We start from the raw sequence: 22,622 nt of genomic DNA on the forward strand, positions 1-22,622 counted from the left end.
GGTGGGAAGGCCAGGGAGAGGCTAAACTGAAGTCCAGGAGGGGCAGAAATAGTGGGTTGGGGTCTGGTGCAGAGGCTGGACCAGTGACAGCATTTCTAAACAATATAGAAGCCACCGCATAGGGAGCTGGGTGGCAGGTGAGGCTGCAGTCTGGAGGACCTAGGGACTGTCAGGGAAGCACTGGTGGGAGTGTGGCGGAGGCACAGTGGGCACGCACATGTGCACATGCAAGCTCAAATCTCACTTGGCAAGTTATCTGCCAAGCGTCCTGCAGATCCATGTGGTAAGAGAACAATGCAGGTGCACAGGACTCCTGCTGCACCAGCCAGGCAAACCAGAGACTCATTGCTGACCAGCTGCAAAGTAAGCTGCAGGCTTTCCCAAAACCATCCTGCAGGGACTGCTGCTGCTGTTTGTGCAGACAGCAGCTGCCTCTCACGAGGCAGCAGGGCGCAGGGGTACTGGAAAGCTTGTTGTGGAGCTACTGCATCCATATCCCTAGATACCCTGGGCAGGCAGTTCTCCAGGTACCAACAAGAATTAATTTAGCTGGGACGGGCTGCAGGAGGCCTGATGGAGTCAGCAGCTGGAACACAGGAGCACTGGCTGGAGACAGCCTGAAGAGGAGGCAAAGGCACCAGGTCCAGGCGCCGTAGCTCCACCAAGATGTGGAGATGGCTCTGCAGGCGACTGTAGGTGAGATGTGTCTGTCACTTTCCAAAAAATTCCAAACGACAGTACACAGCTTTAAATCATCACAAGCACACACCTGCCAGGGCCTGCATGGAAGTCAGTTATCTACTTGCACCACACGGATCTGGCTTGAACTCTGGCTTACTGACACCTTCTCTTGCTGTTCCCCAGCAGCCACAAACACGGATGGACGCTGTAAGAGAGCACATCTCCCATGCCCACCCACCCTGGCTTCCCTTCCCCTCCTGTTAGTCTTGGTCCTTCTGGTTGGTTTCACTCCTGATCATCTCTATAAAATCTAGGAACCCCAAATGAGAGGCTACACAAGAGTCTCAGCCAGGCTTAATTCATGGATGTGATTATCTCACTGCATCCACTTTCCTGTAAAGGTGGCTTCATTCTTTATGGCTGAAACAACTCTGTTGTGTGTATCTGTTTTCCTCATCCACTTCTCTGTCACTGGACACAGGGTGGCTCCATGTTCTGCAGTTTGTCAGTGCAGGAGCTCCTCTGTGGAATCTGCCTGCCAGGACTTCAGGGAAACAAACGCCCATAGGTGGGTGGCAGAGGTGGGTCAAACCTAGCTGGTGTGGAAGACCTATCACCAATTTCTTGAGACCCTTCTGTACTGACATCCAGAGAGGCTGGGATAGTTTGTGTACCCATCAGCAGTGTGTAAGTGTTCAACATCATACACGCCCCCACCAGCTCTTGCCTTAGCTAGCTGGGGTGGGGCAGAATCTCAGTATATGCTTTTGCTCTTTGAACCCAGGGCCTCCTGGGTAACGGGCAAGCACTCCGCCTGAGCCACACCCCAGGCCTCACTTGTGTGACAACCTATGGACATTCATCCTTACTGTCTGCTGCTCAAGCTTTGAGAGCAACCTATTCATTTCATGAGCACACTTACCCATTAAGCTGTTCTAGTTTCTATTTAGTTTTTTATTCTTCATATATTCTGGATTGTTTGGCAGTGCTGGAAATGGAACCCAGAACCTTCCTTACACATGGTAGGCAAGCACCTAACCACCAGGCTAAACCCCCACCCAGAAGGTGGCGCCCAAAATTAGACCAAGGGCTCAGACCTGCATAGTGAACCTTCCAGTCAGTCTGGGTCTCTGTAGGAATCAAGAAAGAGGGCAGCACGGAGTAGAACAGGAAGCCCAGCTTCTGGCTGGCATCCTCCTGCTCACCATGGAAGCTACTAAGTCAACTTTCATAAATAGCAAGGGGTTGGAAACTAGCCAAACCCCTGGGACCAAGGCTGTGTGTCACACTATGGCATGGAGGGGTCTGAGCAGCCACATGGCCAAGGGGCGCCGAGGGCACGGAGGCCCCAGAAGGGGCCTCTTGAGGGAATGCTGAGATGGCAGCCTGTCCAAGGTTCCAGCTGCTCAATAGGTGAGGCAAGTGACTTCTGGCCTTGCCCTGGCCACCCAACTGCCATAGCTCACACTTGACGGTGGCCTGCTGGGGAGGCCTCAGGAGGCTTTCATGGGACTGGAGCACGTGTGGTCATGAAATATCCCTATTGTGCTCAAGTCCCGGCTGCTACTGTTTTGAGAGGCTATGGAACCCAGCTGGAGAAAGCAGACCCGGAGGGATGGGCCTTCCCTGTCTACCCCGATCTGAGCAGTCTCCATCACAAGTTTGGCTTGCTTGAACTAAGCAGGCCTGTCAGGCCAGCCCCACGGGGATGAGCCACAGCCTCTGAACCCATGAGCCTAGCCAGGCCTTCCTCCCTCGAGCAGCTTCCATCAGGAGCTGCAACTCCACAACACAGATGTGTCTGAAACTCCAGGCTATACTGGCAGTGGTTACTGAAGAAACTGGCCCCATGGGCAGGTCCAAAGAACAGAGAGACACCTTGGCTTTGGTTTCCTTATTTGATTTGAGGCAAGAGTCTCACATAGCCCAAGCTAGCCTCAAACTTGCTAAATAGCCAAACAAAACCATAAACTTCTAATCCCCCTACCACCATTCCCTGAGTGATGATCATGAGTGTGTGCCACCATGCACAGGAGGCTTATGCACTGCTGGGGATACAACCCACAGCTTCATGCACATGAGGCAAGCACTCTACTGAATGAACCATTGGTTCCTTAAGACAGGGTCTTGCTACGTAGCTCAGGCTAGCCTTAAAGTCACTACTTTGTGGCTACTTCCAGGCAGCAACTGGAATGCTGGGATTCCAATTAATACCGAATGTACCAACACACAAGGTCCCAGTGTAATCCTTGTGTGAGGATGAGGGATATGAAATGAGCCTGTGCAGCTGCTGTACCAGCAAGCATAATGTGTTGGGGCGGGGGGGTCAGGAACCAGCCTCCTCCTACAGTTAGGAAGGCATCCTCGCTCACAGAAACTTTAATCTATCCAGGCATCCCTCTGTAACATGCCCTAAGAAAGCCATTCAAACATAAACCAGGCGAGCGACAGCAGCAACCCGGGACTATTTACGAGCACAGAAGGCAGGAAGCAAGCTGAATAGTGGCTGTTTAGGGGACAGTTTAATCAGCAGCCACACATCACAGCTGACGCTGCACAGCAATCTCCATGCCTATGGCCGCACATGTGCAAGAGCACGGCCACGGCAGCAGCTGTCGAGCAGCTAGTGCAAAACCGGCTCTCAGAACCTGCACACAAGTCACTAGAGTGTGCATTCACACAAGTCAGACTAATGTGGAGGCCCACAATCCTCTCCTGGTGATGGATCCAGGCTGGGACATCCAGAGACAGAAAGGATAGTGGTGGAAGTCACCATGGTATTCTGGGGCACCAGAGAGGAGGGGCAAAGAAGACAGCATGCCACATGGATAGTGGGCTGGAGGCAGACCTAGCCACTAACAGCAGAGGCTTCTGGGCCACAGATCCTTGGCAAGGAGCCTGAGCGTGACAGTGAGGGGTGCACCGGGCCTGCAGGGCAAAGGCACAGAGGCTGGAGAGAGCTTGGCAAGTTCCCAAAGTGTATGGTTGGGTGGGGTGGGGCGGGCTAGTGGATGTTTAGCAGACAGAGGGACACAGTGCTACATGGTGGGACACAGTTGCAGTGCCCAGAGAAGCCAGTGAGCTGGCTATATGGAGGTACACCCAAGCTCTCAGTCAACAGAAACAGAGAGAGGCTCAGGGACAGAATGAGGGACTCACAAGAAGGCTAGGAGGGCTCCTGGGAAGAGACAGCCCTCCATATTCATGCAATAGGGAGATAGAGGGACAGGAACTCCTTCTTGGGCTGGCCAAGGACAAGAGGCTCTGGGGGGCTCTAAGTGGCACAGCTGCTCACCGGCTGCTGCCCCCGCCCCCACCGCCGCCCTGGCCCCCGGCGTCCGGCGCTCCCGACATCATGAGGAACAGCACAACTGGAATGATGTACATCCACTGCAGGCAAGACAGGTGGACAAAGAGACAGGCAGAGAGGAAGAGAGGTAAGTGATGAGGCTGGCCCAGGGCCAGGGCCACAGAGGGAAGAGGCTGGGTCCCCTAGTCACTACAGGCAGGGCCAGGGTAGGGGACAGGAGGGACAGGGACAGGAGGGCATGGGCAGAGGGCAAGGCAGGCAGGGGACTGGTCCTCACTTAGGCCTCCGTTGGCGCTGGTGCAGGCCCTGGGGCAGCAGGACGCAGGGCTGTGAGCAACACGGCCCCCCCCAGGATGAGGTGCCACTGAGGAGGGAGGGAGGCAGGTCAGCAGCCAGGCCATGGGAAGGGCCAGCCCTCAAGTAAGTGCAGAGATGCAAGGGCTGAGGTTTGCCAGTCCTCAGTTCCTCAAGTGAGGGCCTTCTGAGGCCCCTAGGGGGAAGGGATGGCTCAGTGTCTACGGCCTCAACACCCACCCTCCTCTCCCTTGAGCCCTGCTGGCCTTGCCGGGTGCTCACCTTGCTGGGGCTGGCACATGTCTCCAGCCTCAAGGGATGGAGGACTACATGCAGCCATCTCCTCAGAAGGGTCCTCCCCTCCACACCCGAGCCCCACTCAGGAAGCCTGGCCACTACAGGCATGGCAGGCTGGCAGGCTGCCCTCCCAGGCTCCTCCATACCTCCACCTGCACCCCCTGCACCTACTCCAGGGCTACCTACTTCCAGGCCTGGGCCTCCCATGGGTTCAGCCTATTCAACCCCCTCACTTGTCTGAACACGGGGCTGCCCCTTCCCTCCTGGCCCTCCTGGCCCACCTGGCCCTCCTGGCCCTCCTGCATGCATGCCCACAGCTTTCCTGTCCATGGCCCAGCTACCTTCCACACCACTCTGCTCCCAGCAGGCCTGGGATAACTGTACCTGCACATTCCCAACCCAGCCCAAGCTGTTGGGCTTCTAGAGCCACTTAGCCCTGGACAACTCCTCAGGTGGGGTCCACAGCCCACAGCCTCCCACCAGAGGCCAGACACAGGCCACCGCAGGGGGGTCAAGGAGCCACACTCACGTATTTGGCAAAGAAAGACTTCTGTTCCTGAGGGTTCTTGGCCTTCTGGGCCTGCTCCATCTCCAAGCGCTCAATGAAGGCTGCAGTCTCAGGGCTAAACATGGGAGGAATGGGCAAGGTGAGAGGCAGAGCCCCAGTACCTGGGCACCTGAGGCAGCAAGTAGCCCTGGTCTTCCTCCAGCTCTCACCCTGGTGCAGTGCCGGGAGGCCGCAGCTGAACAGATGTGTTGAACAGCTCCAGGTCCTCATCTTCCACCTCGGAGCCCCGGCAGCCCCCAGGGTATACCACCACGGACAGGCCCACCACGTTGCCAGCCACATCCACATGCAAGGTCAGCTGGTCCGAGAGGTGCGACTCCACCAGGGAGCACTGTGGAAGATGGGTGGGGGTGGGAGTAGTCAGAGAGCTACCCAGCTCAGCTGTGCCCCCCTACAAATGCATAAGCATTCTCCAGAAGCCCAGCCCCACCTCCAGGTCCCTTGGACCATCACCGACTGCAGCAGTTCAATTCCTCAGGGCCCCACAGGAAGGGTTCAGAAGGCTGGGGACACTGAGTCAGGCAGGAATGAGGATGCAGGCTGTCCTCATCAGTGACTTACCGCTGGGACAAAGGAAGACACATGGCCGCCATCTTCTGAACCATCATGTGTCCCAGGCCGCCTTGGGACCCGGACCCTGTAGAGGCCATTGACGGCAGCCACATCCTGCAGGTTATATAGAGTCCCATGAACTGGAGTGCCAGCCAGCCCACCAGACTGGTCAGGAGAACGCTCCCCCCAGCCTTGTCCTCACAGCACCTCCCACAACCCCTGGCTAACAAGAACCAGGCCAGAATTCTTCCCACAGGGTTGGTCTATCTACCAAGTGAGGCTAAACCGCTGGGTTGCCCTATCCCCGGTGGAGAAGCCACCTGGGACATCACTAACCACATCAGCAACACCTGATCCCCACACCAAACCTAAACCCAGGTGCTACAAACAGGTGCCTATGGGGGCAGCGAGGACAGAGATTCCCATAGAGAGCAGGCAGAGAGGCAGATGGCAGGCCTCTTGCTACCTTTCTGCACACTGAAGGCATCCAGGCCCAGGGCCACTACAGCAAAGCAAGTTTCCCTGACACCCTCACGCTGGGCAGAAGTAAAACTGCAACATGGCAGCTTCTGGTGGGAACAAGGACTGAACCCACCCCAGCCCACCCCAGACAAGGCCGACACTTGAAAGGAGCCTGCTGTCTAATGACAGCTGTTCTGGGCTCTCTCGTGGGGAAGGCTGGCTAAGTTAGGTGCTGAGCCCATTCAGCTGCAGGGGGCCTCACCCGAAGTCGGCCCCGCTCCTCCTCACTGAGCTGTCGCTGTGTCGCTGACAAGGTGCCATCCTGCTGGTTCCAGAGCAGTGAGCCACGCTTTTGGAAGTTGGCTCCATCACCTATGGGGGGACTGGGCTTGTTTACAATTGCCTACAGCATGGCCTGCCCCATCTCGGAGACAGGAGGCTTCTCCACCTACCTGCTTGCTATTAAGATATTGCACGGCCCCAGGCCTAGCTGTCACAAGTGCCTGACTCTATTAAGGAGCTGTGGGCAATGCTAAGGGTTAGCTAGCTCCGACAGCAAAGCTCACAGTCCCTTTAGTCAGGCAGATGTTGGGGCTGGCCCAGCTCAGCCTTCCCTGAAAGAGGGGATCTTGTGGTGCTGCCCCCGACCTCTTCCTCAGCAGCAAAATGGGCCAACGCTCCCACCACTGCCTCACAAGACTAACTAGGGTGATCTGAGGGAGTGGAGGCAGGACACAGGTCAGAGGCTAGAGAAGTCTGTTCTGACATTCCTTTTTTAGCTGACTGGGTTGCTCCTACAGATCTGGGGGCAAGAAGGAAATAATTATATACACAGAGACATGCATATGTATATACTCGTGTGTGCATGTATGTATATGTGTGTGCATATATATGTACACATGTATGTTTACACGTGCATGTGTCCAGATGTGTACATGTGATGTTAACTTGTATTTAATTTCTATGAAAGAAATTATGTTTCTATAAAAGAAATTAAATACGAGTTAGCAATAATACAGATTATGGAGGGAGATCCTGTCAAGATTGACAGCTGGCCACATGTGTAAAAGTAGTCGGGGCTCTGATGGCTAGTTTTAATTGCCAACCTGACACAATCTAGAATCACCAGAAAAGAGTCTCAGTGAGGGATGCCTAGGTCAAGCTGGGCTGCAGGCATATCTGAGTGAATATCTTGATCAAATTCATTGAGGTAGGAAGGCCTGCCCACCGTGGGAGGCACCATTCCCTAAGTTTGGGCCCTGAATTACATTGAGTGTAGAGAGGAGGCTGAGCGTAAGCAAGCAAGTGTGCATTAATTCTCTCTGCCCTGGACTACAGATATGATATAACTAGCTGTTTGAAGTTCCTGATTTGACTCCCCTACTATGATGTAACTGGAATTGTCAAAGAAAATTAAATTTTAAAGGTGAAAACCACAAGAAGACCTTCGATACTTACACAAGCAGGCAAAAACTGTTCTGTTCTGCCAAGTTAAGGCAACTCAAAACAACCTTTGAGCATCTGTGTAAGCAAGTTATAAAAGCCAGAAAAAACTCCAGTTAACCTCATCATAATGAGAAGATGGTCACAACTATACCTTTTTGAGTGGGAGTCACTAAGAACCTATCTTCCAGGCACTAGAATCAGTGACAAATGGCTAGTAGGTACCAAGATGGCTGCCTGGCATAAAATAGTTTCTTTAATCATCACACATGCACATTTATTATGTATACATGTGCATACATGTGTATGTATGTATGTGCGGTGTACTTGTATATACTTATATATGCAAATATATATATGTTTATGTGTACATTTATAAGTTGCATGAACAGAAATGCAACCCAGGCCTTTGGGCATGCCTGGCAAGCACTAACCCCTTGAAACCTTGAAGCCACAGGTATGGGGTATCTAAAGACAACTTCTCTTCTCCTATCTGTGGCTTTGGCCCTCTCCGCCAAAGGGTATGTATAAGGCTGAAGAAAACACACTGATCTCACCAATCTCAAATGAATGCTCCAGCAGCAATGCCACAGTGCCACACCCCTCAGCTTCACGGCCGTCAGCCCCAGCCTGCCGGAGAGAAAAGGACCCCAAATAAGAACCACTCAAGAACCACTGGGCAGGGCAGAATCCACTGGCCCTAGGACAGAAGGACAGACTGAAGGACAAGCCTTAACTTCATGCTCACATCCAATTATAGGTGCTTTCCCCAGGACTGCCCCTCATGACTATTCACATAGTCAAATTTCCATAGCATAAAGCAAACCCTAAAAGCTGTTACTATCACATCCAATGCCCAGGTCATTATCTTTTTGTTGGTTTTTTTGAGAGTCTCGGTGCTGAGCCCAAGCTAGCCTCTAATTCACAATTCTTATGCCTCACTTCCTAGTGCTGCTAATACAGTTAAGTAGCACCTTGTTCTGCTCCCCAGATCACTATCTGGCTTTTCATTCATGAGTTCACAAGTACTGGCTTCCTTTGCACATGTCAATACCCTGACCACATCATCAACAAGTCCACTTCTCTCCAGTACATCCTAGATCCTACACTTATTTTTTCCCATGTTCTGAAACAGAGTCTCACTAAACCATTCCCAGGCTGATCTAGACCCAAGATGATTCTTCTGCCTCCGTCTGCTAAGTGCCTGGGATTACAGATAAGCACCGCCACCATCAACTTAAACTTGTTTTTCTTTTTTTTAAAATTTTGTGTATGGATGTTTGCTACATGTCCGTATGTATGTGCCCTGTGTGCACGCCTGGTGCCTGGTGAGCCAGAAGAGAGTGTCCAATCCCCAGGAACTGAAGTTAACAGACAGTTTGTGAGCCTCCAGGTAGGGGCTACAAACCAAACCCAGGTACTCCAGAAAAGCAGTCTGTTCTCTTGACCCCCCGTTTCTCCAGCACCCTATTTTGGGGGTATTTTGAAACAGGACCTTAGGTAGCCTAGGGTGAACTTGCACACCTAGGGTGTCAGGATTGCACCCCATGCTCAGGCCTATGCCTTAGATGTATTAATTTCAAGCTTCTCCTATCCAGGCAGCCTACAGCACACTGGCCCTGAAGGATCTAGTTTCCTCATGCATATTCAAGAGCATGACTCCACTCCTAGCTCTTGGGGCACTGCTTCCTTGCCATATCTTTATTATTTACTTATTGAGTCAGGGTCCCACTGTGTAGCCCTGGCTGGCCTAGAACTCAGAAATCCACCTGTCTCTGCCTCCCGAATAGGGTATTGAAAGCGTGCACCATCACACTCCCATTTTTGTATTTTTGAGACAATCTCAAGCAGTCCAAGCTAGCCTCAAACTGCTTGATCCTCCAGCCTCAGCCTCCTGAGCACTAGATGATAGCTAGGCTAGCAACCACTACTCCAGGCAGCCCAGGTTCCAAGCAAACCACATCCTCTCATGAATATTCATGATGAGGGCCCATCTAGTGCCACAGGAGGCCGCCCCTCCCCGGCCACTAGCACTCACCCCGCGCGCGGAGCCCCCGACCCGGCAGCCGCTGCCTCGGGCTCTACTAGGAGCCGCGGCTACCATCAGCAAGAGCACTAGCAGCCGGGTCACCCCGGCACCCGCGGCCACCATACGGAAGCGCAGAGATGAACCGGGCGCCATACAGTACGCAAAGAAACACAGAGCTCATCCTGAGGCTCCTGCGCCTGCGCCGCACGTCGCGCCTGCGCACTAGCGCCCGTTCGCCTGCTCCCGCAGTTGGGGCGGCCATTTCTCCATCCGGGTCTCTCGGGCTCACGTTCCAGGTGACACCACCTAGGAGAGAGACGAGGGAGGAGAGTCCGTGACGTCACGAAACGCTGGGCACGCTATTGTAAAGTCACAAACTCTAGGCCCCACCCTTTATCTCTCTGTCCCCGGCTTCACCCGGCGTTCCTACCCAGGGCCGGGGCGTGGCGATGAAGGGCGGGCGAGATCTTAAGCTGGTCCCCGGCGGAGCAGGTGAGACCCGTTCGGAGGGGATGGAAAGTGACCAAAGGACTTCTGCCTGGAGGGGTTGGCCTTGGTGAGGGAGCCGGGGAAGGTATGGGACCAGCAATACGGAGGCCGCTGCCCCGCGTGCGACCTCGGTCAGAGTACTCGTACCTGTCACACTGGGGTGGATGCCAGCCCTTCGCCCCTGCAGACCGGCCACTGGCTCCAGCCTGGCCCCTGGCTCCAGCCTACACCCCGTGCCGCCCTGGGCGCCTCCAACGCCACCTCCGGAGCGGCGAGTTCGACCAGCTGCGTGACTTTCCCATCTTTGAAAGCAACTTCGTGCAGGTGTGGAGCCCCGGACCTCCAACCCGTTGATGTACGGAGCCCCCATTATTTGTCGCTCTTTCCAAGTGTTCCACATAACCTCTGAGCCCGCTGGGCTTTTTGTGTCTTCAGAAGCCTTTGTCTCTGTTTTCTTGACTGTACACACATATGGTCCTTGTCCTTTAATCCTAAAATCTCTGGCCCACAACGCTTTTTTTCTTTTTAGTGGCGATATGGGTGATACCCTGGGCTTCACTCATATTCGGCAGGAGCTCTACCCCTAATCACACCCCCAGCCCCGCACTGGGGGATTCTAGGCATGTGATTATATACTGAGCCACATTCCCAGCCCCTAACCTACTGTTCATCTCCCCTAGTTCATGACCTTTCACTCTGTCAAGATTCCCAACACCCATCAGATCCCCGTTGAGTTCTATTCTCCATCTATCATGCCTCTAACCTCTGGCCCCAGGTGACCCGGTTTGGAGAAGTCGCCAACAAGGTCACCATGGGGGTGGCAGCCTCTAGTCCTGCCCTGGAGCTGCCAGATCTGCTGCTGCTGGCCGGCCCCGACAAGGAGAATGGACACCTGCAGCTCCTCGGGTGACTGCCCCTCTAAGTCCCAACTTCCTCCAACCTCCCTGCTGCGCCATTTTGCCACCCAGGCTCCAGGATCCAAGAGCACCACCAGACCTGACCACTAAGAAAAATGACAGGGCACTTCACAGAAGTCAGACGAGATGAGGGAGGACAGTTCTCAGGGACATCCCAGGGTCAGGATGGTGACTGTTGACACAATGCTTTCTGCTTTCCAGGTACTCCTCTGTCCCAGAGAGATAAAGTAAGGCCCGAAGAGTGGGCCCATGGCCCAGGGTCCCACAGTCGGGACTAGAACCTGAGCTTCCACTGTTCTGCTCTGCTCCTCTCATTGAAAACTTGTGAAAATCAATACCACCAAGTACAAAGCTCACATAGAACATCCCTTTCCACAGCCTAGGCCTTGCCCTACCTCAGCTGCAAACAGGAAACATTCACACATTTACAGAGGACAAGTACATACTCTGGTATTTCTGGGGACCTGAATCCTTTCTCATCCTATATCAGTTCATGAAAGACAGGGAGAAAATAGAAAAAGGCCAAGCCTAATAGTACAGGCCTGTCATCCTACTACTTGAGAAGCCAAAGCAGGAGGATTACAAGTTCAAGGCCCAAGTGAGCTATAAAAGTGGCAACCTGGACAACTTAGACCCTGTCTTAAGATAAAAAGTAAAAAGGGGCCGTGTGTGTGTGTGTGTGTGTCCCGGTCAGTAGAGTGTCTGCCAGGCAAGCATGAGGATCTGAGTTTGAATTCCCAACAGCCATATAAAAATCCAAGTCCCATGGTAACCCCAGTGCTGGAGGAGACAGAGATAGGCCGATCCTTGGAGCTTGCTGGTCAGCCAGTCTGTCCAATCATTTGGCTCCAGATTAAGTGAAAAACTCTCTCCAAAAATGAGGTGGGAGAATAATAGGGGACAGAAGACCCTTAGCATTAACCTAAGATTGCCACATGCAAGTCACTAACCTGTGACCACCACATATGCAGTGTACATGCAAGTCACTAACCACATGCAAGTCACTAACCTATGACCACCACATATGCAGTGTACATGCAAGTCACTAACCTATGACTACCACACGCAATGCACATACACATACAAGTCACTAACCTATGACCACCACATGCAAGAAAGGAAGGGAGAAATGAAAGAACAGAAGGATTTTAGCTGGACACAGTGGTTCACATGTTTAATCACAGCACTTGGGAGGCAGAGTCTGGCAAATCCCTGAGTTTAAGTCCAGCCTGAACTACAAATTCCAGTCAGCCAGGAGTATATGAGAACTTATCTCAAAAAAACGAAAGCAGAAAAAAAAAATGCCTGAATTCACCCAATTATCTACTTAACCTAAGTGGAGAGCATTACTCAGTTTTCTGCCCTGGTAAATGCGCAGTTTCCAACAATAGGCTTTGAATGTTAAATGCAAGCTAGGGGTCACTCTGACCCTGTCCTTGCCTGCCTGCAGCCGACAGAGTGGCACAAAATTTTCAAAACTGTAATCCCAGGACTCAGAAGGTGGGGACCGGAGGATCAGAAGTTCAAGGCCAGGCTCGGTGACACAACTAGTTCTACGCCAGCCTGGACTACACTTGTCAATAAAACAAATCTGATAGCAATTACCTACTCCAAGCTCCTCCTGGAACCAGGCTGAGTCAGTTTGACCCCCTGTGGCTGGAACATTCCTAATCCCAGAGCTTAGGATCAATCCTGCCTTCATTGTCCTTTTTTCTGCACCTTGGTCCCTCATCTAGAGCACATGGTGACAGGACAGTTCTTTGTGAACCACATGGCACAGCATGAGCAGTGTGTAAATGTCATCGAGAGCTGTTACATTTCAGGGAAATCCATTGTCCACTGAGGGACACCATGAAGCAGAAGGCACATATTGTGTGCATTTGTGTGCACAGGAATGAATAGGTTGGACACATCAAGTCCTATAAGCAATATAACCAGGCCCAGGGAGGGTGTAGTCACCGCATGCTGTAGCTAACAAACCTCAGAATTATAAATACAGGCTTTGTTTCCACCCCTTGCTGTGTAGCCTGGGCCAGGTTACTCTCTCTGGACTGTATCTTCCTTTCCTTTGTTGGACCTTGAATCTAGCTGAAAGTGTGAGCAATTCATCTATTCAAATATTTTATAAGCAACTTTCCAGTGGTTAATCATATCAGGGAAAACAGCAAAATCAGCCCAGAGTTCAGAATCCAAGGAGCTTATATCAGCCACTGGTGTCGTCAGCAGGATAGACGGAGAACTGTCACATGGAGTGACCAAGATTATAAACAGGTCAGGGGAGACCTCTCTGTCCCCATTACCCCAAGCAGAGGAGCTCTGGTCCACAGTGAGGACCCAGCCTTGACTTGATTGGGCCAAGCTAAGCATGGGGCTCAGGTGGATATATATATAGGGATTCAAGGTGCAACTGGAAGGTATAGCTGTGAGGAATTGGTGATAGGGCAGGACCAGGGTGCAAGAGGAGGTTGAGGCAGGGGTCTGGTAGCTGGCCACTGTAAGCATCTCACAGCCTATCCAGTAGTGGGAGTCCGTAGTGGATGGTGACAAGACTAGGAACACAAGACCATGACTGAGTTTCCCCTTCTCTCTCCAGGCTGTTTCCCTTACAATTTGTGCAGCTGTTTGTACATGATGTAAGCCGCCAGCAGCTCAAGGTCAAGTTCCTAACTGGCCGTGCCTTCTACTTGCAATTGCGCTCTCCGCCAGAGACCCGCGACTGCGAGTTTGGCCGTTGGGTGCGGCTTCTCTACCGCCTGCGATTCCACTCGCCCACCTGCGCAGTGCCCTTCACGAACGCGGACGCAGTGTCTGAGGAGGATGAGGATGAGGATGAGGTCGAGGAAGGGCCGTTGCAGCCCCCGGAGGTGAGGGCGGGACCTCGAGCCCAGGGATGTTGGGCCAGGAAGGATGGAAAGGGACCAGGTAGGCCTGCTGGGGTCTGGACCCCTGCCTGGGTCTGAGGGGGGAAGGCTGGATCCTGGATACCTGGGTCTGAGGGAGGAGGGCTGGGGCCTGGACCCATGGACCTGAGGAAGGAAAACCAGTCCTGGATCTCTAGACCTGTGGAAAGAGGCTGGATCTCTAGACCTGAGGAAAGAGGAACTCCTCCCTTCTTCCATCTTCTTAGGGGTTCTAAGGAGAAGGCTATAGGGTCTGCAACAGACTAGGGACTGTGTGCCCTAAAAGAGAATACACGGCCCTCTCCAGCCTCTGCTTGGCACCAAGCGGGCTCTAGCAAGCGAAGCCTACTCACTGCGGGGTGGGCTACCCCTGGCTATACATATCCAGTTCCCTGAAAGGGGAGCAGGGAAGACAGTTGTGGAAGGTGAGGCCTCTTCCCAGGACACCCACAGGCCCACCGATCTCAAACCCAGACCCTCATGCTGGCCAGGCTCTCAGATGTACACTCTTCTTAGTTTCAAGCCACAGAGGCCAGACTCGACCCGCAGGTCTCAGAACTCTGGGGGCTCTGACTCAGACAAGATCCTTCCAGATCGCCAAAGGACCAGAAATCAAGACAGCTCAGCTCAGAGCCAGAGAGATGGATTTTTAAACTTAATAAAGAACAGGCTCTTAAGAACCAACACCCAAGCCCTGGTCCTTTAATGTCACCATCACCAAGGCAACAGGCTGCCTCTAGGTCTTCCTCGAGCCTTCTGTTCCTTTGGTGCCTTGGTATGCAAGGTTTTCCAATCCGCTTCCCATCTTTTCCCTCTGCTGGAGGTGAAATCCAGAGCCTCCACATTCTAAGGAAGCACTCCACCACTAAGCCACACTCCGTCCCCTCACTGTGTGGTCTAGACAGGGGCTCTACCACTGACTCCCAGAGTTCACTCCCAGGGTATCATTTAATTGCCCAAGACGTCTTTGGTCTTTCCACCTCTGCCTCAGCATTCCAGATAGATAAAATGACAGCTGTACCCAGACCCGCCTTGGTCAGCTTGGATGTGCTGGGTGGTGACAGGCCTGTCTCCTCCTGTCTGCAGGTAATGTTCAAGACAGTTTTGGCTGTAGGGCATGAGCTTCACCTTGACTCTAGTAAATGCCATGGCAAGCAATTCCCTCAGCAGACACCATCTTCCAAGATGGCGACCTCAATGAGATCTGATCTTTAAAGCTGCCTTGTGGTGTGGCTGTCCCTTACACCAAGAGTGACTAACCCCACCCACAAGGGGACAAGAACTACAGACTCTGGAAGGATAGACACATGATAATTTGAGCAACAGTACTTTATCACAGTGATCATTCTAGAAAGATGACTGCCATCCCAAGGGTTGCAGCATTGGTGTCCAGATTCTGATGACTTATTTAACAGGTCACGAGCTGTCACTGTGGCACTGCAGGAGAAATGAGAGGTGGGTGAGGCAGGGTAAGATGGGCTGCACCATGTCTCTACCCAAAATCCCCCACCAGAGGGAGCAAGACAGTTGCCATCCAGCCATGGTCAGCAAACACCAGTGTGGTCATGGTCACATCTCTCTCCCTCAGCAGGGCTGCAATGGAGCCCCAGATATCCTTGAACTCAAATATGTAGCTGAGGATGTCCTTGAACTGCTGGTCCTCTGCTTCCACCTCCCCAGTGCTGGGATGACAGTCATTCACCACTATGGCTGGTTCACAGAGTGCTGGGGATGGAGTCAAAGCTTTGTGCTAGATAAACACTGTCCCCACAATTTACTTCTCCAGACCCACAGAATGAGAAAGGGTCTCATGGCATCCAACACTCCATGTGGTTGAGGTTCTTAATATCTCAAGCACCTAAGAACTACAGCTACAGTTGTACTTTGCCATGCCTGGCCTTTTGTTTTAAATTTTAATCAGTTATTTATGTGTGTATTTGCCTGCTTGTGTTTATGTGCTCCATGTGCATGTAGCCTGAAAGGGGGCTTTGGAGCCCTGGAACTGGTGCTACCAATGGTTGTGAGCCATCATGGAGTCCTGGGAACTGAACTCAGGCCCTCTGGAAGAGCAGCCAGTGCTCTTAACCACTGAGCCATCTCTCCAGCCCTTGTTTTTTCATTTTGTGTTTTGACAAGATTATAATGTGTAACTCAGGCTGACTTAGAATTCATTCTATAGCATAGGTTGGTTTCAAGCTCATATTTCCTAGCTCAGCTTGAGCATTCTTGGGTGCTAGAATGACAGATGTGCACCACACCCCAGACAGTTTAAAGTCATTTTAAATCCCAAATGGTGATATTCTGAGAAACTGCCAGCTGTCAGAAGTCAGCCGGAGTCTGCCGTGAGGATGCCTCTGAGCTGACTTAGTCACCCACAATAAGACCTCAGAATAAAGGGTTGTCAATGGGCCTGGGGGTGCTCCCAGAACCCTCCCTGAGGGGCTGAAGTCCCTGTTTGCTAAGCTGTCACAGGGCCAAGGACATCAGCATTGTCAAGTGTCTCCAGACCAAGCAGGGGCATGCCAATGTGTACTCTGGGACACCTGATCTGCCTCCTTCAGCAATATCTTGTGGACTGAATCCAGCAAAGGAGATAAGAAAGAGTTTCCTTGGAAGATGGTTCAGCATATGCCAGAGGCCAAGAGTAGGGATAAATGTGGCAACTGTGATCCCGCCAAGGCACTAGACACTGAATTCCAGGCCGGAGAGACCGTGGTGATGGTGGGGGAGTCTGAGGAGTAGGGGAGAGCCATCTCAACTCTGATTCCAAGGGCAAAGGACAGGAAGAGGCTTGACAGAGGAAGGGTTGCAGATGGGGCACGAGCTAGGACTGGTGCTCTCCAACCCCAGGACCTTTGCATGACCTGTATCAACTTCTTGCCTGGGGCATCTGGGTAGGTTTGCCACGGGCCCTGGATTAGGGTCAGTCAGTGTGGGACCATTCCCTCCTCACCTCGGACATCCAGTTTGCATTCAGCCAGAGCCTCCCCCAGTTCATTGAAGGCGCGGCAGGAATAGGTCCCTGCATCAAAGGCAGAAGGTCGGCGAATGTTCAGTGTCAGGATGCCCTGGTAGTTGGTTATGAGGAATTTGGGATCTTCATGGATTTCCATCTTGTTTTTCATCCACACCACCTTCGGCTAGGGAAGGGAACCAGAGAGAAAGCTAATTTAGAGGACAAAAGCCATGCCATTATCTAGATGGGTACACAGGGGAGACAGAGGACTTCTTGTTCTCAGAATAAAGACTATGCCATATGGACCCCAGTTGGCTACCATTACTCTCTCATCACCTTCCACCTTTCCTCCCCTGTGCTCCAGGCACTGCTATTTCCGGGACAGACCAGATGATGGGCTTCCCACCCAGGACCCTGGGACTGTCTGCTCCCTCTTCCAACCCTGCAATTCCTGCCTGTCCCATCCTTCCCATGCCAGCTGTGTCCTGACTAGGGATACCTCTTTTACTGTCTCAGCCCTGTCTCTCTTTCTCTGTCATGCTTATCACCATTCACGGCTTTATATCATTTGTGAGACTTGAGACCAATGTCATTCTTCCTCCAACACAAAGGAACTACTACTTTGTCCCATTTGTGAAGCACAAATGAAGTTCGGGAAAACATTTGTGGAATGAGTCATGTGATTCATCAAATGAAATGAATGAATGAGCTGAGAAAAATGAATAGATTGGCATAGGGTTAAATAGATGGTGGATGAGTTTATGAATGAATGAATGAGTATACCCAGGCCTGGTGGTGTACTGTAATCTCAGCACTCAGGAAGTAGAGGCAGAAGGATCTTGAGTTCAAGGCCATCCTAGACTACATGAACCCTTATCTAAAAAAGAAAAATGATGGGGCCTGGAGAAATGGCTCAGCAGTTAAAAGTGCTTGCTGCTTTTCCAGAGGATATGAGTTCAGTTCTCAGCACCCACGTAGGGTAGCTCACAAATGCCTGTAATTTAATCACCAGGGAATCCAACGCCCTCTTCTGGCATATAGAAGTACTGCACACACAAAGTTCACATACAAACACAAACTTTTAGGATATTTTTAAAAAGAATAATGAAATCTTGTCTAGGTAGCTCAGGAAAACCTCAGGGAGCTGTACAGTTATAGATGTGTCCCCCCTCCCTCAACGTTTCTCAGGGAATGACACTCCAAACAGGACAGGAAAGATGGGCTTCATGGATGAACTGACTGGCAGTCAAGAGGCAGAAAGTTCAGAACTGTCTGAGACTTGGCCTCTGCCCAAGGAGCCTGCAGGGAGGAACTGTTGGTGTGGTGGGTCTGGGGCCATGTACTGCTGAGGATCTATCCAGACCCCGCCCTGGCACCTTAGGGTGGCCTCTGACTGCACAGTTGAGAGCTGCGGCATATCCAGCCACCACTACCCGGTCCGTTAGGGGGGTCAGGAACTTGGGGGCTGTCCGGAAATCGTGCTCCTTGTACTCCAGTGGTTTTAAGGTGATTCCTGTGAAAGAGATACCTATAAGGTGAGTCCCACCCCAACATCAGCCAGGGGCCCACATCAGCTGCTGGGAGTTGCAGCTGAAGGCCAGGCAGCTGGACCCTGTACCTGTCTTGAGGATTCGAGCTGTGTTCTTGGAGACACCTGGCGAGTCACTGAGACCACAGATGTTCTCGCTGAAGATGCGGAAGTAGTACTCATTACCCACAATGAGGTCAGACACCGTACAGCTGGTGTGGCGATTGTGTTCATAGACATTGAACCACTCCTGGAACGGGGACAAGCAGGACAGGCAGGTGCATGGAGGACACACGTGGGTACAGACTCAGTCATTCAGGCTCCCAGCCCCAGTTTCCCAGCTGTGAAACAGCTCAGCTCTGCTCTGTCAAGGCCACTAGCCCCCCAAGGCCCCTCTGTTCCCTCACCATGGTCTTTTTGTCAGCCTTCTGGACAAAGTAGCCTGTGATCTCACTGTTCCCATCATCCTTGGGCGGCTGCCACTCCACCAGAGCATTTGTGCCCCACACCTCCTTCACCATCACATTCTCTGCTGGCCCTGCCTTTTCTGGAAGGAGAGTTGGGGGTTACCTACCACCCAAGAGGCCCTAAAACCTGGCTTTGCCCCTCCCTTCCTTTCCAGATTTTTCCCTTTTCTTTTTGACAGTAGCCCAGGCTGATCTCAAACACATTACATATCCCAGGATTAAACTACTGATCTTCCTACCGCTACCCCCTGAGTGCTGAGATTATAGATGTACACCACCACACTTTGTTTATCAAGTGCTGGGATGGGCCCTAGGGTCTCGTGTATGTTAGTTAGGCAAGCACAGTACCAGCTGAGCCCCTTCCTCTGCCCCACCTTTTACCCTCCCTGCTTCAAACATCCCGTCCTCCCCTGGGGCTCCCGCCTCGCACCCACGACTCGGATGCGGATGGTGGCAGTGTCCTTCATGTTCTCAATCTGCACACTCAGCTCATACTCTCCGGAGTCAGAGCGGGCCGCCTGGCGCACGAAGAACACTGTGTCGAAGTCACTAGTCCGCACATTCACTCGGGAGGTATCCAAGGGAGCCCCACCCTTGGTCCACACCACCTGAGGCCGAGGCTTGCCCTGGGGGAGGGAATAAAGTAAGGTGAATGGACTCTAAGGGCATGAGGACCTGCCTACATCACTGCCTGACAATTTCCTGGACTTGTACTTGACCCTAGTCCAGACCCTGATCCCCACCAAACTCTAGCCATGGCTGTTTGACCCCAATGCTATCTCTGACCTCCACTCTGTTCGCAGCCCTAACCCTGATGTTGATTCCAGCACTGACCCTGGCTCTGATCTTAAACAATGGTACTGGTCCTGAATCTGACCCTGTCCATGGCCCTGCCCCTAACCCTAAGCCTGACCCCAACTCCAACCCTACCGATAACCCAGACCCAGCTCCAACTTTGACCCTATCTATAACCCTAACCCCAGCTCCAAACCCAGCCTTGACCCTGATCCCAGATCCAACCCTGCCTTAACCCCAGCTCTGACCCTAGCCCTGTCCAACACTGATCCCAGCTCAAGTACCTGGAAGGGGATGACGAGGTTGAGGGCCTCCCCAACTTTTCGGATATAAGTCTGACGAAGATGGCGGGGGAGGCGGATCTTAGGTTGCTCTAAGGGTGTAAACAAAGGGGGTTTGTGTTGGGCTGGAAACCACTAGATGGGGATGACATCATCTGGGGGACCCCAATTTGAAGGACACTGAGTAGAGCCTCAGAAGAGCTGTGTCAAGACTGAGGGTTACTCACCAACAATCTCCCTGATAGTGACCGGCTGAAGGAGAGTGGCTGGCTCACTGCGTCCTGCAATGTTGACCCCAACAACCCGGAAGAGGATCCTGGCTCCAGTTGGGAGATCCTTGACAGTGAAGCCACACCGTTCCACTGGCTCTTTGTTAGCCGAGACCCATTCCTCAGCTGGAGAAAGTAGTCACATGTGAACCCGGGCCTTCCTCCGGTCCTCTGCACTGCACCCCCAACCCCTAGTAAATAGCCCCACCACAGTGAGTGAACACCAGCATCAGTGGCAACAGCTCTAGTCAAGCATTCCTGGGGATGGCATAGAGGACCACCCCATCACAGCAAAGGCAGCATACCTGCCTCAACACTGTAACTCCTATTTCAAGGATGAGGAATCTAGGGCCTAAGTAGGTTAAGCTACTTAAAGTCACATACCTCAAGCATGAAATGGTACAAGAATGGGAGAGGTTGGGGGGGGGGGTAGGATGATGGCCAGCTGGGGAATGAAGAAAGGAATGCTGGGAAGAGATGGGGGCAAGATGCTAGTGGGGGGCAATATTATCTCTTTCCTATGTGGTCTGATGTGGTGGTCACAGTTCCAGGTGTTGAAAGGTTCTGAATCATAGAGGCCAAGACCACACAGACACAGACACAGGCAGAATGGGCTGGGCAGCTTGATTACAGATAAGGCTAGACAGTGTGTCAGTGTGGTGTCCAGATTGCCAGATAATCATGGAAGACACTCTACAGCCAGGGCTGTGAACTCCATGACAGGGTGTGTGTGTGTGTGTGTGTGTGTGTGTGTGTGTGTGTTTATGTTTGTGGGTGGGTAAATGAATATTTGCAAGTGCACAGCTTTAAGCAGTATGTGTTCACTAGTGTGAGTGTGCATGGCAATGTGCTTCATGAATATGTGTGAGTGTTGGCATGTGAATATGCAAGTGCTTGAGTGTGTTTGGTGGGGGGCGTGCAGCAGAGGTGGAGATGAGGACAATGGAGATGACAGTTACACAGACAGATGGTTGAGAGGGAAGAATAGTAAAAGAAGAGGAAGGAAGAAAGGGAAGAAGAGAGGAAGAAGGAGGTAGAAGAAGATATAAGAGGAAGGAACAGACAGTAAGGAGCCATTGCTACATAGAGGTGCACAGAGGCAGGGAGGACACCCTGGCCTGAGGGGTCCAGCCTACCCCAGACACCATGCCAGCCCTGTGCAACCCCCAAATCTAGGGCCAAACACCACTTACAGCCCTCCAGGCAGTACTCCACCAGGTAGCCGTCAATGCCGCCAGCGCCAATCCGGTCTGGAGGCCTCCACTTAAGTGTGGTGGTGGTGTCCGTCACATCCTCCACTGTGAGGTGTTGCGGTGCACTCGTTGGGGCTGCAGGGATCCAAAGAGAGAGAAGGCCAGGAGCCAATGAAGGACCAGAGATCCAAAAGAAGGCAGGAGTCAGAGACTAGAAACGGTATCATTGTGGTAGGCCAAAGGTCAGTGAGCAAGAAAGGGCATGAAGGAGATTAAAATAGCATCCAAAACAAAAACAAAAAGCTAGTTCTTTAATCCTAGAACTAGGGAGGCAGAAGCCGGTGGATCTCTGCATTCTAGGCCAGCTTAGTCTACAGTCTATACAGAACCTGTTTCAAAAAGACTTTTAAAAAAAAAAGTGCTGCTGGGGCTGTACCTCAGGGATAAAACGCATGCCTAGAATCCACCAGGAAGGGACTGGGGATATAGCTCAGTGGTAGAGCCCATATCTAGAATCCCCCCAGTGAGAGGCTGGGGTTTTATGCAAGGTCCTGGGCTCCATCTTCAGTAACACACACACACACACACACACACACACACACACACACACACGAGTTTCAAGTTCTAAGGGTCAAAGGCCAGGCCTGGGATTGGAGATGAATGTATGGCAGAATGGGTGGGAAGAGCAGGTGGGAACAGAAAGGCCATCATACCGATGGGCATGAAGGGCTTGGTGTTCATGCTGGGCTGTGAGACACCAATGGCGTTGACAGAAAAGACCCGCATCTCATAGAGGACACCCTCGATCATCTTTGTGGACTCATAGGTCGTGTCAGTGAAGACCTCAAAGTTGAGCTTCATCCAGCGCTGGGAGCCTTTCTTCTTCCGCTCCATCAAGTACCCTGTAGTTCCCCAAGCAGAAGTGTTTGGGGGGGTCATGGTGAAGTCTAGAGTCACAGTTGGGACAGGCAGGATCACATAACAAGGACCACACGACCCGCATCAAATTGACTCAGCATCTCGGAGCCTTCTGGGGCTACCACACGTGGCTTTGGGAATCAAGAAGCCAGGGGTCACAGAAATCCCCAGGCTATGAAACCAAAATGAGTCAGGCAGTGGTGGTGCATGCCTTTAATCCTAGCACTTGGGAGGCAGAGGCAAGCAGATTTCTGAGTTCAAGGCCAGCCTGGT

The 22,622-nt window shown here is 52.3% G+C and overlaps 3 protein-coding genes across 10 annotated transcripts in view; 1 reads left to right on the forward strand and 2 right to left on the reverse strand.

Annotated features, from left to right (window-relative positions):
- Window positions 1-3,049: 3,049 nt before the first annotated feature.
- Emc10 (ER membrane protein complex subunit 10) lies at window positions 3,050-9,922 on the reverse strand. Of its 2 annotated transcripts, XM_031386405.1 has the most exons (8): window positions 9,646-9,922; window positions 8,165-8,237; window positions 6,427-6,536; window positions 5,712-5,816; window positions 5,300-5,481; window positions 5,112-5,205; window positions 4,269-4,355; window positions 3,050-4,071 (listed from the first exon to the last, which is right to left on the reverse strand). In XM_031386405.1, the coding sequence occupies exons 1-7, from the start codon at window positions 9,787-9,789 to the stop codon at window positions 4,269-4,271; spliced, it is 795 nt and encodes a 264-aa protein (XP_031242265.1). In that variant the 5' UTR covers window positions 9,790-9,922; the 3' UTR covers window positions 3,050-4,071. The 2 variants fall into 2 exon arrangements, with proteins under 2 accessions (XP_031242265.1, XP_031242264.1); XM_031386404.1 differs by lacking the exon at window positions 4,269-4,355 and having other exon boundaries at window positions 9,646-9,915.
- A 50-nt stretch (window positions 9,923-9,972) lies between these two features.
- Window positions 9,973-14,626, forward strand: Fam71e1 (family with sequence similarity 71 member E1). Of its 7 annotated transcripts, none has more exons than XM_031386401.1 (5): window positions 9,973-10,128; window positions 10,313-10,449; window positions 10,901-11,031; window positions 13,636-13,964; window positions 14,459-14,626. In XM_031386401.1, exons 1-5 carry the CDS (start codon window positions 10,086-10,088, stop codon window positions 14,593-14,595), a joined length of 777 nt encoding a protein of 258 aa, XP_031242261.1. In that variant the 5' UTR covers window positions 9,973-10,085; the 3' UTR covers window positions 14,596-14,626. The 7 variants fall into 7 exon arrangements, 4 of the variants coding, with proteins under 4 accessions (XP_031242261.1, XP_031242263.1, XP_031242262.1 ...); XM_031386403.1 differs by having other exon boundaries at window positions 9,997-10,128; window positions 10,297-10,480; window positions 13,636-13,906; XR_004123013.1 differs by adding an exon at window positions 14,170-14,367 and having other exon boundaries at window positions 10,002-10,449; window positions 14,442-14,539.
- A 630-nt stretch (window positions 14,627-15,256) lies between these two features.
- The window catches only part of Mybpc2 (myosin binding protein C2), a 23,275-nt gene continuing 15,909 nt past the window's right edge, over window positions 15,257-22,622 (reverse strand). Inside the window, exons 19-28 of the mRNA XM_031386398.1 lie at window positions 22,145-22,333; window positions 21,432-21,566; window positions 20,197-20,364; window positions 19,973-20,061; window positions 19,324-19,519; window positions 18,834-18,973; window positions 18,517-18,676; window positions 18,275-18,411; window positions 16,896-17,082; window positions 15,257-15,379 (exon numbers count right to left, since the gene is read on the reverse strand). Coding sequence (XP_031242258.1) covers window positions 15,369-15,379; window positions 16,896-17,082; window positions 18,275-18,411; window positions 18,517-18,676; window positions 18,834-18,973; window positions 19,324-19,519; window positions 19,973-20,061; window positions 20,197-20,364; window positions 21,432-21,566; window positions 22,145-22,333 — 1,412 coding nt within the window. The 3' untranslated portion in view covers window positions 15,257-15,368. The remainder of the gene's footprint in view (window positions 15,380-16,895; window positions 17,083-18,274; window positions 18,412-18,516; window positions 18,677-18,833; window positions 18,974-19,323; window positions 19,520-19,972; window positions 20,062-20,196; window positions 20,365-21,431; window positions 21,567-22,144; window positions 22,334-22,622) is intronic.

This window comes from Mastomys coucha, unplaced genomic scaffold (genome assembly GCF_008632895.1).
Source record: "Mastomys coucha isolate ucsf_1 unplaced genomic scaffold, UCSF_Mcou_1 pScaffold21, whole genome shotgun sequence".
In the NCBI taxonomy this organism is placed as follows: domain Eukaryota; kingdom Metazoa; phylum Chordata; class Mammalia; order Rodentia; family Muridae; genus Mastomys; species Mastomys coucha.

Excerpts from the sequence above, each read along its gene's own strand:
- Emc10 (XM_031386404.1), bottom strand. The coding sequence starts at position 9,789 with ATGGCGCCCGGTTCATCTCTGCGCTTCCGTATGGTGGCCGCGGGTGCC. Across the intron at positions 5,482-5,711 it reads TGTCTTCCTTTGTCCCAGCG|TGCTCCCTGGTGGAGTCGCA; the intron begins GTAAGTCACTGA and ends CATCTTCCACAG. Across the intron at positions 5,206-5,299 it reads CCTCCCGGCACTGCACCAGG|CCCTGAGACTGCAGCCTTCA; the intron begins GTGAGAGCTGGA and ends TCCCATGTTTAG.
- Fam71e1 (XM_031386399.1), top strand. The coding sequence starts at position 10,213 with ATGGGACCAGCAATACGGAGGCCGCTGCCCCGCGTGCGACCTCGGTCA. Across the intron at positions 10,450-10,900 it reads TTGAAAGCAACTTCGTGCAG|GTGACCCGGTTTGGAGAAGT; the intron begins GTGTGGAGCCCC and ends CTCTGGCCCCAG. Across the intron at positions 13,965-14,458 it reads GAAGGATGGAAAGGGACCAG|TTTCAAGCCACAGAGGCCAG; the intron begins GTAGGCCTGCTG and ends CACTCTTCTTAG.